At 32.5% G+C, this 18,041-nt stretch overlaps 1 protein-coding gene and 1 long non-coding RNA gene across 2 annotated transcripts; one reads left to right on the top strand and one right to left on the bottom strand.

Annotated features, from left to right (window-relative positions):
* Window positions 1-5,403: 5,403 nt before the first annotated feature.
* On the bottom strand, window positions 5,404-7,095 carry LOC139508173 (E3 ubiquitin-protein ligase TRIM71-like). The gene has a single exon (XM_071295920.1). The coding sequence runs from the start codon at window positions 7,093-7,095 to the stop codon at window positions 5,404-5,406; it is 1,692 nt and encodes a 563-aa protein (XP_071152021.1).
* Window positions 7,096-9,163: 2,068 nt separating this feature from the next.
* LOC139508174 (uncharacterized) lies at window positions 9,164-10,534 on the top strand. Its single transcript, XR_011661115.1, has 2 exons — window positions 9,164-9,324; window positions 10,305-10,534. It is a non-coding gene; the product is annotated as an uncharacterized lncRNA (long non-coding RNA).
* The last annotated feature ends 7,507 nt before the right edge of the window (window positions 10,535-18,041 follow it).

The following is an 18,041-nucleotide window of genomic DNA, read 5'->3' as shown; positions in this document are numbered from 1 at the left end:
TAATGAACAATTTTATCTTGTCAGATTTGCTCTTAATTCTTTTGTTTCAGAGATATGAGCCAAAAACTGCATTTTACCCTATGTACTATTTTTAGTCATGTCGGCCATCTTGGTTCGCATGCAGGGTCATCGGACACAATTTTAAAACTAGATACTCTTATGATGATGAAGACATTTTGGTTAAATTTGTCTTAGTAATTTCAGAGGAGAAGATTTTTGTAAAAAGATTTACGAAAAATGGTTAAAAATTAGCTATACAGGGCAATAACTCCTTCAGGGGTCAACTGATCATTTTGATCATTTGACTTATTTGTAGATCGTACTTTGCTGAACATTATTGCTGTGTACAGTTTATCTCTATCTATAATAATAATATTCAAGATAATAACCATAAACGGCAAAATTTCCTTAAAATTACCAATTCAGGGGCAGCAACCTAACAACGGGTTGTCCGATTCATCTGAAAATTCCAGGGCAGATAGATCTTAACCTGATTTACAATTTTGCCGCATGTCAGATTTCCTTTAAATGCTTTGTTTTCAGAGATATAAGACAAAATCTACATTTTACCCCTATGTTCTATTTTTAGCCATGGCAGCCATCTTGGTTGGTTGGCCGGGTCACCGGACACATTTTTTAAACTAGAAGAAGACGAAGAATTTATTAAAGTGCAACCTGAATATACAAATAAATACATGTTTAAAAAACAAAATAATCAGCCAGCTAAATAGGCTTATGATGCACTTTCTGATGATAATAGTCTATTCTGAGTCATGAAAATGATTTTTTAAATCAAAATTTAAGTTTGTTTCTAACATGAAGATGTTATAAAATAGGTTTGGTAATTTATATATACACTATGTAGATTGATTTTTCAGAATTGAACAGTCAATGATAAATTTTGCCACTGTTTTACTCTTATTACTATTGAGAAGTTCTTTTAGTTTATCAATTGTTGAAAGGTCCGGTAAGTCATTGTGATGTAAAGTGTGTAGCTCTCGAAGAAGTTCATTACGGATATCGCTATACAATTTACAGTTAATCATGCTCGTCTTCTACTTCGCCACTGTCACACATTTTGCATATTCTTTGTTCAACGGGAATATTTCTGATACGCCCCTTTTCAAGTTCTAGGGGAAACGTTCCACATCGCATTCTTGACAAAGCTGATCTTTGGTTTCTGGAGAGACATTTTTTCAGATATTCTTCCGTCGAGAATTGTGATTTTATAAGTTTGTATGTTCTGAGTTTTGCATATTTTGTACATTTATAATCCATGACAACTGATGACGGTCTTGTAAATAGTTTTTTCATAGTGTCCAACACATGAGGGATTGAAAAACTGAAAGCATTTTCGGGTGTCACAATATAATTAAGTCCACATGATTCTATTATTGTTTTGGCGTTGTTGAACCAGGTATTCTTGTATCGTTTAGAAATCTCCTTGTCCCAAAGAAAAACTGTGTGACACAAACGAGAGTCAGGTATTCTGATCAACATGTACATAAGCCGCATAACATTGCATTGTGTACTAAAAAAAACGGATACCATCCCATCTCTCCGTTATAGCCGGTAGAGGAGTAGCCATACCAAGACCAAGAAAAGTCCGTATTGCACGATATTGGAGCCTCTCTAGAGAATCATACCGTTTACAGCCCCATACGCCGGATGCATATTCTATTATTGTAGAAACTGTAGAAAAAAACACTTTTGTATATGAAGGGTAGTCCATACCGTCCATTTCATAATATTTCGAAGTCAGTGAACCAAGTGACCTGCTCCCTACTGATACCAGTTCATCAACCGATTCTTTGAAATCCACGTGATTTGTTATAACTAAGCCGAGGTATCTATATTTTGGAACAATGTCAAGGACCATGTCATTAAAGTAGAATCTGAATTCACTCTCTGCTTTAGAAGCTTTTTGCACATGAATCACTTTAGTCTTGTCCGTATTGACTTTTAGGTTCCATGTTTTACTCCATTCACTTAAGCGGTTAATCTGTGTCTGCAGTCCTTCGCAGCTATTCCGATAAAAGAACTATATCGTCCGTATAGAGAAGACAACTCAGACACTCATTCCCAATATCAATCCCTAAGCCTTGACTATTAACTTCAGGAACTAAGTCATCAATAAAAAGTGTGAACAATGTGGGAGCGAGATTATCCTCTTGCCTTACACCAGCCTCTACTGCGAACCAGTCAGTAAGTTGATGGTTTAGTCGTACGGCTGCTTGCAATTTTGAGTATGTTGCTGTAATTGCCCTGTACATATTAACACGTATTCCAATTGACAGTAACTTATGAAAAAGCATTGTGTGATCGACTGAATCAAAGGCTTTACTGAAGTCTATAAAGCACAAATATGTATCTTTAGATATAGGAAGATGCCAATGAGACAACTCTTCATCCAAATAACAAGTAAACCATTATAGGTCAATGTACGGCCTTCAACACGGAGCCTTGGCTCACACCGAACAACAAGCTATAAAGGGCCCCCAAATTACTAGTGTAAAACCATTCAAACGGGTAATCCAACGGTCTAATCTATATAAAAAAATCATTATTTTTGGTTTCTCAAAACTGTACATAGGCTATAAATGTGATCAAGACATGAGCACAATTTACGAAATCCATTTTGCTCTTCAGATAGAATATTGTTATCCTCTAGGTAAGTATGTAGTCGTGAATTTAATATGTTACTGTATAACTTTGCAATGGTAGAAATAAGACTTATGCAACGGTATCCAAGAGGGTCTAGAAAATCTTTACCTTTTTTTAGCAAGGGATGGATGATACTTTTAAACCAAAAATCTGGCACGGTACCGTACAGGAAACATGCATTAAACAATTCGTGAAGTACAACAGATAATTTATCATTTTTCAAAATTTCGTTTGGAATATTGTCGATTCCTACAGCTTTTTCATTTTTTACATGTCTCAGAGCAGTTTTGGTTTCGTTTAACGAAATCGGTTCATTCATATCTGATATGTGTTGAATGTTGTCAGCGCCTGTTTCTGCTGCCCAAAGTTCTTTTTCCCACTGCTCATTTAAAGTTGGTAGTTGTTTTATAAATTCGTCGTTAATTTCCTCGCTGTTTCCTGAAAAGAGTTTCGAGTATTCTTCCTTTCATCTCGACAATATGACGTTCGGATCATTCGAATAGCTTCCATCCTCTAAAATAACACTATCTATCACAGTTTTAGTTCGTCCTGGACCGAGTTTTTTTATTTCCCGCCAAAATTCTTTAGGATTAGAAGTATTTAGTGTCTGTATACGGTTTTTACGTTCTGCGGTAAATATACGCTCTTCCTCACGCAAACGTTTATCAAATGTCTTTCTTGCAGTTTTGAAAGCGCATTTCAGATTTTCCTTTGTTGGTCTGTCCCCTTTGTATTTCAGAAATTGTTTTTCAGCATCACTAGCTACTTTGAATAATAATTTTAGTTCGTTATTCCAGTATGATTTGTTTCTATGCTTCATTCGCTTTAGATACCCCAATGATGATTGTGGCCAAGTTTGATTTAATTTGGCCCAGTAGTTTCAGAGGAGAAGATTTTTTGTAAAAGTTAACGACGACGGACGACGACAGACGCCGGACGCCAAGTGATAAGAAAAGATCACTTGGCCCTTTGGGCCAGGTGGGCTAAAAATCAAACTGTTTTACCAATGCAACTTTAAAAGATTAATTTAAAACTTTTGAAGATTATTTTATTTTTATACCAACACATTTAAAAAGAAATAGTTTATCAATTTCTAGAAGTAAACTTCCCCCTGTCAGACACAATTCTTAACACCTTTATTTAGCATGTATATCTATTGTCATATCAATTCATAATATCAAATAAAACTAGTACAGTTGACTTACTAAATCCATATAGTTGAATAGAGTAAAATTCATTTCTTGTGGAAATATTTTTTAAAACTGTTGTATCTACATGAAAGGAAATGATACATTTTTGTTGCCAATTTGTTTTTAATTTTACAGCTCTCACTGTGCAAGGGAACTTTTTTTAAACATTTAATGTGTCTTTGATGAGGCAATTGTGTGCATCGATTAAATGCAAGAACGCATGTCCAGTCAAAGTGTTAGTTCTGTTACTTTAATCTTATGACAAAAATGTTTTGCACAAAATATTTTTATGTTTTTCTTTAGAATTGTGCGATGATACTTAAAAGATACGTAAAAAGACAAGATGAAAATATGTATTTGATGGATATTATATATAATTGTTGTTAGTGTTGTCGTGACTACTACGGTTTTTGGGTTTATTTTTTTTTTTTAAATCTTTTATTACTTTGTGTTTTAAGACGATTCTTGCAAATATTGATCGATCCAAAATATTGTTTTTCATTTAATCATTCTATACTTTGTTTTGGTAATAAAAAATATCTTTTATTCAGATTTGTCTTATTTGCTTGCCACAAGGAACACATTACAAATTATGAAAATAAACTATCTTTTGTTATGCCATAACTGAGGGGAATATGTTTTTGGTCTGTTTGGTTTTACATTTGTTGAAGAAAAAAAAATTCCTTGCAGTTCGGTATTTATGTTATTTCACTTTTTAATATCAAGTTTTGGACTAGGGTAGGTTAGCCTGATGTCGTGATTTTTTTTTCTATATATTTAAAAACAAAAATCCAATTGTTTTACCCATGCAACTTTAAAACATTAATTGAAAATTTTCGCATATTTTTTAATTTTTTATACCAACACATTTAAGAAGAGAAAAATTATCAATTCTACAAGTAAAAACGCCTCTGTCAGAAACAACTCTTTACAACTTTGTTTATCATGTTTATCTGTTATCATAGAAATTCTTAATATCAAATAAAATTAGTTCATTTGTCTAACTAAGTCCATATAGTTGAATAAAGTAAGATTAAATTTTAGCTGAAAGTCGTTTTAACGTTAGGGAGCTACCATTTGATTTTTATGGGGGGGCTAGGATGAAAAATTTTGTCCTGCATTTTTTTTTTAGCTGTAAACTCTGTCCTGCCTTTTTATTTTTCACTCTGTTCGGTCCTGCCATTTTTTACCTAAATTGTCGTCCTGACTTCTTTTTTTTTTGCAAGTGTCTCATCCTGTCTTTTTTTTTTACTCAAAACACCTGTCCTGCCTATTTTTTTTAAATTTCATCCTAGCCCCCCCCCCCCCCTCCCCCCCCCCCCCCCCAAATGGTAGTTCCCTTAATCAAGCTCAAATTAAAAACTGTTTGCTAGCCCTTCTTTGTGATTAATGAAAGATAAATCTGGTTAATTTTCCCATCATTTTATCAAATAGGGAGATAATATAATTAGGTTTTTCATATAAAGTCTTTTCAAAATAGTTCAAATTCTTCATGTAGGTTCCAATCATAATTTCATAGTTAGTTATCAAATCTACAAATAACATATTTCTAAACTTTGAAAACAAAAATTTGTTGTCTTTTAGAACTCATTCTGCTCGAAACTATCATCATTCTTGTGTCTCTGTGTATGTCTATGCCAATAGGACCGACAATTCCATCAGCTTCTGATAGTATTGTCTTACATGTTTTCCCATCTGGTGACACCGCCACGATTTTATTGGATCTAAAAGAAGCCACATAAACAAAGCCATTGAAGTCTAACGCTATTCCATTTGGACATTTAATATCCTTGTGCATAAATGTCCAAAGTCGTTCTCCAGTCGTTTTGAAACAACTTACTTTGTCTTGTCTCGGGCTGGTGCAGTAAATGTTTCCTTTGAATAACGAAATAAAGCTTCCTCCAACTCCTATGACTCTATGAGACATATCTGTCAAATTTACTAAAGTACACTTGTCATCAAGAGCAGAGATGACAAATAAAATTTGACCGTCACCTGTTACTCCACCGCAGTTATGAGAAAGTTCAATTGTTTTAATTATTTTGTTATTTTCTATATCAACCAGAACTGCTTGCTTTAATGTTCCGAGTGAGATTGCTACTGTATTTTTTCTAACAATGCAAAGATCATATGGATTGACTTCGAATGACACTACTGTTCTCATTAAGACACCCTCATTATCAAAAAGTAATAGTCGATGTTTTTTGTGATCCAGGATTAAAAAATTACTATCTTGTAAAATTCTACAAGCATATATAGTTACGGAGCCAATTTTTCCGGGCATTGTCACTGTTTTCAGTAAAGATACCTTAATTTGATCAACCTCAGGAACAGTATCTACTGAATGTTGTGCTTGATCGTTTCTTCCGGCTTTAATTTGAACAGTAGAAGGGCTAGTCGTGATATTTACATCTCCAAATAATTTGACATCTTGCAAAATTGATTGAAGAGCAGATGAAATTTTAATTTCTAGGTTATTTTCTTTCAAGTTATCATCACTCTTTACATTTTCTATGTATGTTGTTGCTATAGATGCTATCTTCTCCATTTCAGTCAAACCAAAGTACATTTGTAACTCGGTTGCATATTGTGTCATCTTGAAATATTCGCCTTGAAGTTTGTGAATTTTAACTGATCGATCTTCGATTTGTTTAAGAAGAGTGTTAATATTTGAATTAAGTTTAGAGTGGTTAGATTCTAAGTCATCAAAAATTTGTTGCTCTAACTTGTTTAAGTAATCATCTAAGGACTTCCTCATAGCACGAATTTTTTCAATGGCTTTTGTTTTCTGAACGTTGTTTTCATTAAGCCTGCTATTCAAATACTTTACAATCTCTTCAAAGTTTTCCGTAAGAACCTTTAAATCTTTCTGAAGTAGCTGAACTGAAACAGAAGCCTTAACGTTTGTAAGGATATCAGTCAAAGGCTTTATATCTTGACATTTCTGGTGTTTAGTAACACACTGGACACAACAAGGACATGCATGGAAAGTACAAAACAGCTCAAACTTTTTATTATGTTCTTTGCACTGGCTGCTTATGTTTTGCATGAATGCAGGGAGCTTGTGATAATCTTCAGTAGGCATGGTTGTGTGGTATTTAGATGATCGTGATTTTTTGTGATGATTATCACAATCCATGCAAAGGAAAACCTCACATTCTGTGCACCAAATAACTGCTTGATTTGATACATCATCATCTTTACAGAGTGTACAGACTTCTTTACAGAATGATGATGCCATTGTCTTTTATGTCTGAAATGAATTGATTGAAGACTAAATCAAAACAAAATCAGTAGAAATATGTGAAACAACATAGACATAAGGATGATTATACATTAAGGTTCATCATAACCATTTGGCTATTATGGCCGTATATATGTCGTGTACAAGTTGCGATTTTGTACAGGTTATAACATGTACAAAAATGTTGTACATGTTATAACTTGTATAATGCAAAAATACAAGTTATAACATGTACAAAAATACCTCATACATGTTATAACCTGTACAAAATATTGCTTAAAAATGGTTTTAACTTGTACAAAATCGAAAAATAAGATGATATTGACCTCAATAACTTTTTTTATTATTCCTTCATGTTAGTGTGTTTTGTCCTTTTTTGATACAGTTAATTTCCAGGGGTCGGTATTACGAAGCATTCCTAAGACCTGTCATAAGATATATCTTAGGACATGTCTTATGATCCTTTTATGACTATCTATGGACATATCTTTATTTAATGAATTATAATTGTGAGTGTCCACTTTGAAGTTAGGCAATAGTAAAATACTTTCATTCTAATTGACACTAAAAGACGCAAGAGGATAGCCAGGATAGATGTGTCTACAATTGAAATTGGGAATTGAAATGGGGTATGTGTCTAAAAGACAACAACCTGCCCATGGACTAAACAACATACAAAGGCCACAAATACATGCTTTCAAAGTAGAGGATATATTTTAAACATCAAAATGACATTCGCCTCATGCAATGATCCTAGAGTTTATAAAACAAGATTGAGTTATAAATTTACATAAGTCATGCTGAAGGCCAAAAATGTTGAAGAGTAGATCCAAAGATATTGATAATGAAGCGTGGTCCAATGAAAACTATTGCAGCTCTCTCTTGCTTTTACAGAGTACATTGTTTGAGTCTTTGCATGCTATAAAATGAGAGGGAGGAGTATTACCCAAAATTATTAGGCATCGTTCTTAAAATTTTTGGAAGAATTTAGTTACTAGTATCTAATGTAGTTGTCATTGAGTTGAGGAAATGCAAGCTTTTAGTAAATAGTTTCACACTTATTTAAGCCATGATGGACTGCATATAACATACAATTACATGAAAACAAATTTGCCAACATAAGTCATGAAACATATATTTCTGAAACTTTGTGATCATTGTCCTCTACAGAAAAAGACACGTTCTGGCCTATTTATTGTTGTTCTTTATGCATTGGTGAATTTAAATGTATAGTTTACCTCATTAAGATTTATTTTTAATTTTGTACAAGTTAAAACCATTTTAAAGCAATATTTTGTACAGGTTATAACATGTATGAGGTACTTTTGTACATGTTATAACTTGTATTTTTGCATTATACAAGTTATAACATGTACAATATTTTTGTACATGTTATAACCTGTACAAAATCGCAACTTGTACACGACATATACACCACAAATTTTACTCTGAGTACAGACAAATATATTCACCTGCAAAAGTTTTAAGGGATGACAGGAACTAGATATATAAATTGTAACTGCATTTTATGTTTTAGAAAATTATAAACTTTACTAGATTTTGCTTTCCAGTTTTTTTCGTTCCTGCAGAAGGTGCCAAAATAAACTAAGTCGGGAAAGAGGTTTGAGAATCTCCCTCATATAATACATGTTGTGGGTACTTAGTATTGATTTAAATGGACAATAGATGGACAATTGACATCTGCAGACAATAGGTGATTTAAACTGTGTAAATAAGTGGACCGTATCAAATGAAACTCGGGTGTTTGTTTATTTTGCTATCTTCTGCAGACTGGAAAAAAACTGGACATCAAAATCCAGGTAAGTTTTTAATTTTCTGAAACGTGTACTTCATATAACTTTTATACATCTAGTTCCTGCCATGCCTTAAAACTTTCCTAGATGTACCAGTTTCTCTGTACTCATTGTAAATTTTGAGGGATAAACACGGCCATATTTTCAAATTCCTTATGATGAACCCAGAAATAGGATAAATTATTCTGTTATGTTTTATTTTCTTGAAGGTACCAGAACTGGAAGATATAAACCAAGTTATGTTGCAGTCCGGAATGCGGTTCGATAAAATTGCTCCCCTTGTTTATTTCGCTCTCCTGTCAAATCATGTAATTTCGCTACCTCCAATGGTAGACGCTACAACGATGGGTGTCGTCAAAAAAGGTACGATTAAAGGAATCAGCTAGGAATTAGACGATCACCATTGGTATAGGTGAGTTGTTTAATAGTTGTTGCTTTGTGCTAAATGCATGTTTTGGATTAATTGATAATCAGAAATAGTTGGAAAGGAAAGAAACGTGTTGCTACGTGAACCCGGAAAGGCCGGGACGAATTTAAAAAAAAACTAGAGACGATCGTTCTGAGTGTGCCACCTACACATTCAAACGTGTACACAAGCACAATATTCCCTATCTATGTAATGTGTTTTCATAATTATGTGATATAGAGCAAAAAAAGGTAGCAGTTTTTTGTGTCTTGTTGTTAAGCATATCTAGGGGAGATAATGTTATTTTTCACGGTGTGTTTGATAGGTTTGTTACATTGTAACATTATATAATACACACTCAGAAAGTGGATTAAAATAGCCCCCCACAATAAATCAACTGAATTTCAATTATTCTATTTACCGTAATGCTATTATATAAACTTCGGAGGTTCATATCACTTATATTCAACGTTTTTATATCGGATTTTTTTACTATTAATGTTGAACGGTTCATAGTAAAAAAAAATCCGATAAAACCGTTGAATGTAAATGATATGAACCTCAGAAGTGTTATATATTGTCCTTTAATATAAGACCGGAGGTTCATATCATTTACATTCAACATTTTTTATCGAATTTTTGTTATTAACTATCAACGGTTCAACATTGGTAGTTAAAAAAAATACGATAAAAATTAACGGTTCAACATTGATAGTAAAAAACAATCCGATAAACATTTTTTTACAAGATTTAAAACTCTGAAGCCTTACATTATAGGACTATCGTTTATTAGTTCTTTATCCTAACTTAATGTTTTTTTTTTGTGGTGTATATTACAAAAAAGGGGGAGGGGCTTTTAACACCAAAATACCTTAACAATCCTACAATATTTGTTTACAGAATGAGGATTGAATTCCGATCCGTTTGTACGGGGAACATGTGGTTGCAACCCCCTCTTTAATTGCCTGTTCGATTTTTTTTTGCAGTGTCGAAAAGGGAGATAGACGGCAGTTTTATCAAGAGGTTATGTACGTTCTGCTATACATTTGCAGTCAGTAATTATTATGAAGTACACATGTCGACCAGAGGCATGGAACAGAGAGGAGAGGTTTTAAAGTACCAGATGCTTATCTGAGATTCCAATTTGAACTAAAGAAAGCAATATATAAAGATATGTAGGAGAAATAATCTATATGAATAAAGTTATGTCACAAAAGGAACTTGTTTTTTTATGTACAGAATTTGTCAAACGTCTCCATAACAGAAGAGATGTGAATGCATCCTTCATAGTCTTGTAATACTAAATGATATAATTTCTTAGATGATATAGCAGTGCTATTGGTTTCCCCTTTCTCTTTCTTCAAAGAACTTGATCATCTGAACTCTTTCTTTTTATGCCCCACCTACGATAGTGGAGGGGCATTATGTTTTCTGGTCTGTGGCTCCGTTCGTCTGTGCGTCCGTCCGTTCAGGTTAAAGTTTTTGGTCAAGGTAGTTTTTGATGAAGCTGAAGTCCAATCAACTTGGAACTTAGTAGACTTGTTGCTTATGATATGATCTTTCTAATTTTAAAGCCAAATTAGACTTTTGACCCAATTTCACGGTCCACTGAACATACAAAATGAAAGTGGGAGTTTCAGGTTAAAGTTTTTGGTCAAGGTAGTTTTTGGTGAAGCTGAAGTCCAATCAACTTGAAACTTAGTAAACTTGTTGCTTATGATATAATCTTTTTAATATTGAAGCCAAATTAGACTTTTGACCCCAATTTCACGGTCCACTAAACATAGAAAATGAAAGTGGGAGTTTCAGGTTAAATTTTTTGGTCAAGGTAGTTTTTGATAAAATTGAAGTCCAATCAACTTGAAACTTAGTACATATGTTCCCTATAGTATAATCTTTCTAATTTTAATACCAAATTAGATTATTACCCAATTTCACGGTCCATGGGACATGGAAAAGGATAGTGCGAGTGGGGCATCCGTGTACTTTAGACACATTCTTGTTGTTTTTTTTAAATTGGAGCTCTGTTCAAGAACAGTTAAAAGAGCATATGCTTAATTTTCGTTATCTTTTAGAATCTTCTTTTTTTTTTTTTTAAATAAAACAGGTTGTTAATTCTACATAATATGCCAGTCAACCGCAAATGTTAAAACCCAAAAAAGGTCTTTAGTATATTCATTTTTACAAAATATGCGAAAGGTTTAAGCATCCCAAACATTACTCTTGTACAAAACTGTAACAGATTATCAAAGACTGTCTAGCAAGTACAATTTTAACCCAAGTCGCTGCTCTTTTAAGCGCCGTCTTAGCAACGACTTGATTGATTGTAAGAGTTCGGTGCAGAGACTGAAGACTTGAGACAATAACATGGAGATAAGTATGTATAAGAACATCGTTTTCAAGAATATAGGTGGGGGGGGGGGGCACCGGTGTACTTCTATAGTACTTGACTTGTAATAGGGAGCAAGTATGAGAAAATAGAGTGAGCCACCGTATACGGTAAAAATTAATATAAGGGAAATTTGATATTCTTGAATCTGTTTCTGAGTTGTGAAGAACTAACATACAACTAACAGTGGGACGGTTATTCATGTAAAGTACTATAATACACTCGAGTCTTAATGTGATAAACCTATGATAAAATTGAGTATAATGTAAAACAGTTAAATAAGTAAAGACTTTTAATGTCTTGCAAATTTTCGACTGTAGGTAAACTAATAAGAAAAGAAAAAGATATAAATAGTAAATTCAAATCGACTCGTATGAATAATATTGGCGAACAAAAAAAGTATCACATTATGTCGCCGGACAATTGTAAGATAGACTAAAAATGTATCGAAATATAGCACAAAGAAATCATTGAAATAACTCGGTGCAATCCCAATTTAAGATGCAAACACATCAAAGAAAAACAAAATCACACCATATCTCCACATGACACAAAACAAAAAACCAACTGCAATCAACAAATAAGACGCAAAGAAAAAAAATCCATTCACGGGCAACTACCGACTTATCATACTGTATGATCGAACACAAACATAGATCCCGCTAACATGTTTAACCCCCGCCACATTATTTATGTATGTGCCTGTCCCAAGTCAGGAGCCTGTTATTCAGTGGTTGTGTTGTTTGTTTATGTGTTACATATTTGTTTTTCGTTCATTTTTTTTTTATATAAATAAGGCCGTTAGTTTTCTCGTTTTGAATTGTTTTATTTTGTTTATCAGGGCCTTTCATAGCTGACTATGCGGTATGGACTTTGCTCATTGTTGAAGCCGTACGGTGAATATGAACACCAAGAAATAAGACGCAACTAAATTACAAGAAATTGCAAGATAAATGAATGACGTAAAAAAAATAATTCCGAACGACAATTGGTTAACACAAACAAAAGGAATACAACGATATAAATATCTGCTACCCCAAAAAACTCAACTTCACAATGGTCACCAATCCGGGTTACTGTATAACTAAGGTGTAACAAAATGTGTAACAAAACTTTTTAAATAATACAGAAATTATGACTGTCGGTGTAATTGTAATTGTTAAAGAAAAAAACATGTCAAACATGCAAATATTATTTAAAAAAAATTGTTTAATTACTTAAATGTCATGTTATGTTACATATATAGGACGGGTGTGTTCGATTCGTAAATTAATTAAACAAAACCCGTCATATAACATCCAACTTTGATATTGCGTCCAAATGTCAAATTAAGGTGTGCCACTTTGGGAATGGTCTTTAAACGATTGGCAATTCATTCTCAATTTTTGTAATTTTTCCCAGATTTTTTCTATGTCAGCAAAAAAAAGTAGCAGTTTATAAGGAGACCCCCTAAATGACGTAACAGCTTGACTTATGGTGGTTTTAAAAACGATTGTTTGCATGTTGCATTGTCAACAATTGTACAATATGGAAATTAAACAACGTGAATGCAAATATTTATAATGACTTTACGGAAAGTAACTTTTGTGACACCTTGACAACCGTATACAAAGTTCATTTCACTTTTCTACCTTCTAAACACAAGAGGTCGAATTCTTTTGTTCTATTTAAACGCATAACGGACTGGTTGTGTAAAGCAAATCTAATACAAAGTCTCGAGAGGCAAAGTTACTTACATAACCAAGTTTACATTTATTAAAACATTGCTTGACATGAGTATGGATATGATTTAAAGAATGTTTACTTAGTTGTTAAATAAAGTTGTGTTTACTCGAATACTAAGTGAAAAGGTACGAAGAAAAGTCAAATATAGCTAACATAGCGTTCATTTTTTGTACATAAATTAGGACGTTAGTTGTCTCGTTTGAATTGTTTTACATTTGGCATTTCGGGGCCTTTTAAACTGAATATGTAGTATGGGCTTTGCTCATTGATAAAAGCCGTATGGTGACCTATAGTTATCAATTTCTGTGTTATTTTGGTCTCTTGTAGAGAGTTCTCATTTGCAATCATACCACATCTTTTTTTATAATCAAGACATTTGAATGCAATACATTTATGTTTAAAAAATAGGTCGTATGAATAATTAAATATAGTTTCGACAACTTCTGTTTAAATATTCATGAGGAAAAGTGATATCGGGTTAGTGACTGTATACGACATGGAAATATACATTCAAACCATTTTGACCGCTCAAATAGAAAAAGTATAAGAGAGCCAAAGAATACTAAACGGACATTCAAATGCACAAGCGGTTATAAACTGACATCTCCATGGCTAAAAAAGATGAAGACAAACAGACACAAACAGTACACAAAACACAACATAGAAAACCAAATACTGAAAAAAACACGAACCCATCAGAGATCCTGCTCTACATGTGGCACCCGTCGTGTTGCTCATGTTAGTATAAACCCGATAATAAGTCTTATTCGGAAGGTCACATTCGGGGGAAAATAGACCGGATTTCAGTTATTACGGCTGGAATATATCCGTGGTCATCTGTGAATTCAGATATTTAATTCAAACTTTCAGGACATAACAAATTGAAAGTGTATACTAAAGTTGTTGATGCTTAGTGAATGTCAATTCTCCGCGACAAATCATTGTATATTTCAATCCTTTATACAGAATATATTCAGCGAAAGTTTCAACATTTTGAACTTGCTTACCATGATTATTTCGATAGTGTGGTGGTGTGGTGTTTGATGGAATAATGAAAAGGAAGTTGAAATTTTGTACAAGGAAAATTAATGTCACAAAACACTTATTTGTGAATATATACATTCATTGGCTTTGATCTCTCGTTTATTTGAACATGTACTAATAGTCATTTTCCGCTGGACAATTTATTGTTTAATAGATATAGGTAATGATAGAGGCCATAAAAAACAGTTTCATTATACATATAGGTGTTGGGTTTATAGTAAAATGAAACAAACAACAAAAATAAACAAACGACATATTGAGTGCAAAAGACTAAAAAGAATAAATTTAACAATCAAATATCGACCATTAACACCAATTTGAATTTACCAAGTAACCAATACATTGTTTTTATGTATTTGCATAACTTTTTTTAATAAACAATAAAAAAAAAATTATAATAAATTTATTTTGTGGAAAAGATTGTTGTATTTTGTATTTTGGAACAAAGACATATATCGTCGCTGTTATGCAAAACTCGTATCTCAATTTTTGCGGAATCTTTTTATCGATTATTTAAGATTAGATAGGTATGATCCACTGTATGCGAAAATATCTGATCTTCTAACCAATCATTTACTCGAATTCTGACACGAGACGAAAAAGTGTAGTCGGATCGGTGAGACATTTTGTGTGCGAAAATATCGTATCTCAAAAGAAAACACATGGCACGGTAGATTATATTATAACAGGTACAGTTTTATCAATTTCAGGTTTTCAAAGCTAATATAGCTTAAAAATAATGAAAAGCTTTGAAAAAACAATATAGGTGCAGAAATATTTGCTCGTCTTGGTAATTGATTGGTTAGAAGATCAGATATTTTGGCATACAGTTGAACATACATATTTAATTCTAAATAATCGATTAAAAGATTTCAGTTTTTAATGCCTGGTGAAAAATTATCAAAACCTTAGATACGTGGTTTCTGCATAACAGCGACGATATGTCACATCTCCGTATGTCCGTCTATAATTTTCACATAAGCTATATATGTACCAAGTCAAAAATATGACAGTTGTTTTTTAATGTTTAGTTGATAGCATTTGAATTTGATCAGTTTTTATAAACTTCCCCTTTTGAATTTGCCTTTAATATCAGTATTTCAGCTATATCCCCCCTAAGAAATGTTAATTTTATTTATCATATACTTAGACTAAATAACATATGATTTTTACTGTATGATAATAGCATTAAATTTACGTAAATTCCATATTTTTCGAATTGGTGCTTAGCGGGCTGATATGAAAAGTTTATCACATGCTTCGATTGTTATCACATGCCTTTCCGTAACGTTATCGCATGGCATTCCGGAGATACTCGGCAAATTCCGGAAAATACACATCAATGCTACGTTTTCAGTAAAAAAAAACATTACAAAATAGTGTACAAAACAATTATTTCGATACCGGAAAGTATATTGTGTAAAATAATAATAAAAAATAAAAAACAAAAAACAAACAAATTATTAAATAAATGCATTTTGTATAAGTTTCAAACATTATTATTTATTATTTAAAAGCTATTTTGAAAAGGTTGACTTTTCCTAACAGTCTTCATAATGTATATTGTTGAAATTTTTTTGGTCGATTCGTCCATTATATTAAAAAGAAAATTCTCTGTTGGTAGAAAGATTTCATATCGAATGTACTAAATTTGGGGTCCGACGTCCGTGAACTTTTCACTCTTTGAACTTCTATTTGGGAACCACGTAAAAGGATCAATATATGATTAGTTATCAAAAGTACCAGGATTATAATTTTATACGCCAGACGCGCGTTTCGTCTACATAAGACTCATCAGTGACGCTCAGATCGAAATAGTTAAAAAGCCAAATAAATACAAAGTTGAATCTGTTATTTGTCTCCATGGTTGAAGCATATGATAAAAAGATCATAACATGTAATTTTTCTTATCATATACTTAGACTAAATAAAATATGATTTTTACTGTATGATAATAGCATAAAATTAACGTAAATTTCATATTTTTCGAATTGGTGCTTAGCGGGCTGATATGCGATATGAAAAATGACATGTTATGATCTTTTTATCATATGCTTCAACAGTAGAGAAAAATAACAGATTCATATATTGATCCTTTTACGTGGTTCCCGAAAAGAAGTTGAAAGAGTAAAAAAAGTTGACGGACGTCGGACCCAAAATTTGATACATTCAATATGAAATCTTTCTATCATATATGCCTCAACAGAGAAAAAAAAACACATTTTAATATGAACGAATCGACAAAAAATAATTCAACAATTTACATAGTGAACATTGTTTGGACAAGTCAACTTTTTTAAAGTAACTTTCTAAATTATGTTTCAGAAAAACTTAAAAAATGCATTTATTTAATATTTTTTTTTTTTTTTTTTTTTTTAATATAATTTAATTATTTTACACAATACTTTCCAGTATTCAAATAATTGTTTTGTACACTACTTAGTAATGTTTTTCACTGAAAACGTAGCATTGAAGTGTATTTTCCGGAATTTGTCGAGTATCACCGGAATGCCATGTGATAACGTTACGGAAAGGCATGTGATAACAATCGAAGCATGTGATAAACTTTTCATATCAGCCCGCTACGCACCAATTCGAAAAATATGGAAAAATACTTTAATTTAATGCTATTATCATACGGTAAAAATCATATGTTATTTAGTCTAAGTATATGATAAGAAAAGTTTATCACATGCTTCGAACGTTATCACATGCCTTTCCGTAACGTTATCGCATGGCATTCCGGTGATACTCGGCAAATTCCGGAAAATACACCTCAATGCTACGTTTTCAGTGAAAAACATCACAAAGTAGGGTACAAAACAATTATTTGGATAGTGGAAAGTATATTGTGTAAAAAAAACCAAAATAAATGCATTTTTATGCATATGATAAAAAGATTTCATATCGAATGTACTCAATTTGGGTCCGACGTTCGTGAACGTTCACTCTTTGAACTTCTATTTGGAAACCACATGAAAGGATCTGTATTCAATATATGAATCTGTTATTTTTCTCCCTTATTGAAGCATATGATAAAAAGATCATAACATGTCATTTTTCATATCGCATGTATTATCAGCCCTCGGTCAATACCTCGGTCATGCGGCTCTTGGGCTGCTATTGAACCTAGGGCTGATAATACATGCGATATGAAAAATGCCATGTAATAATCTGATATTATCATATGTTTAGTAGTAAATACAGTAGTTTTGCATATTTGATAAATAGCCTGCTGTTTAATCCATATCTCGCAACTTTGATGCGTACCCTTTATCGCATACTCTTTATCACACCCATACCCTTTATCGCATACCCTTTATCACACCTTTACCCTTTATCACACCCCTACTTTTTTTTTATTATTATATAAAGTGAGTTTTTTTTGTTTTTTTTTTACTTTTTTTTGCTTAAGGTGGATAAGGATGTTTTGTTAAAAAAAAATCCTCCAATAGATTTCTACAATATTTATCATTTTGCAAGATTAGGGTGTCCTCAGCAAAATATGAAAGTATTATGACCACTTTCTTGGTAAATAAGGGAGATAACCCACCATGAGTTACCC

Source organism: Mytilus edulis, unplaced genomic scaffold (assembly GCF_963676685.1).
Source record: "Mytilus edulis unplaced genomic scaffold, xbMytEdul2.2 SCAFFOLD_1655, whole genome shotgun sequence".
In the NCBI taxonomy this organism is placed as follows: domain Eukaryota; kingdom Metazoa; phylum Mollusca; class Bivalvia; order Mytilida; family Mytilidae; genus Mytilus; species Mytilus edulis.
This window is presented reverse-complemented; position numbering and strand designations above follow the sequence as displayed.

Coding starts and splice junctions, on each gene's coding strand:
- LOC139508173 (XM_071295920.1), bottom strand. CDS start 7,095: ATGGCATCATCATTCTGTAAAGAAGTCTGTACACTCTGTAAAGATGAT.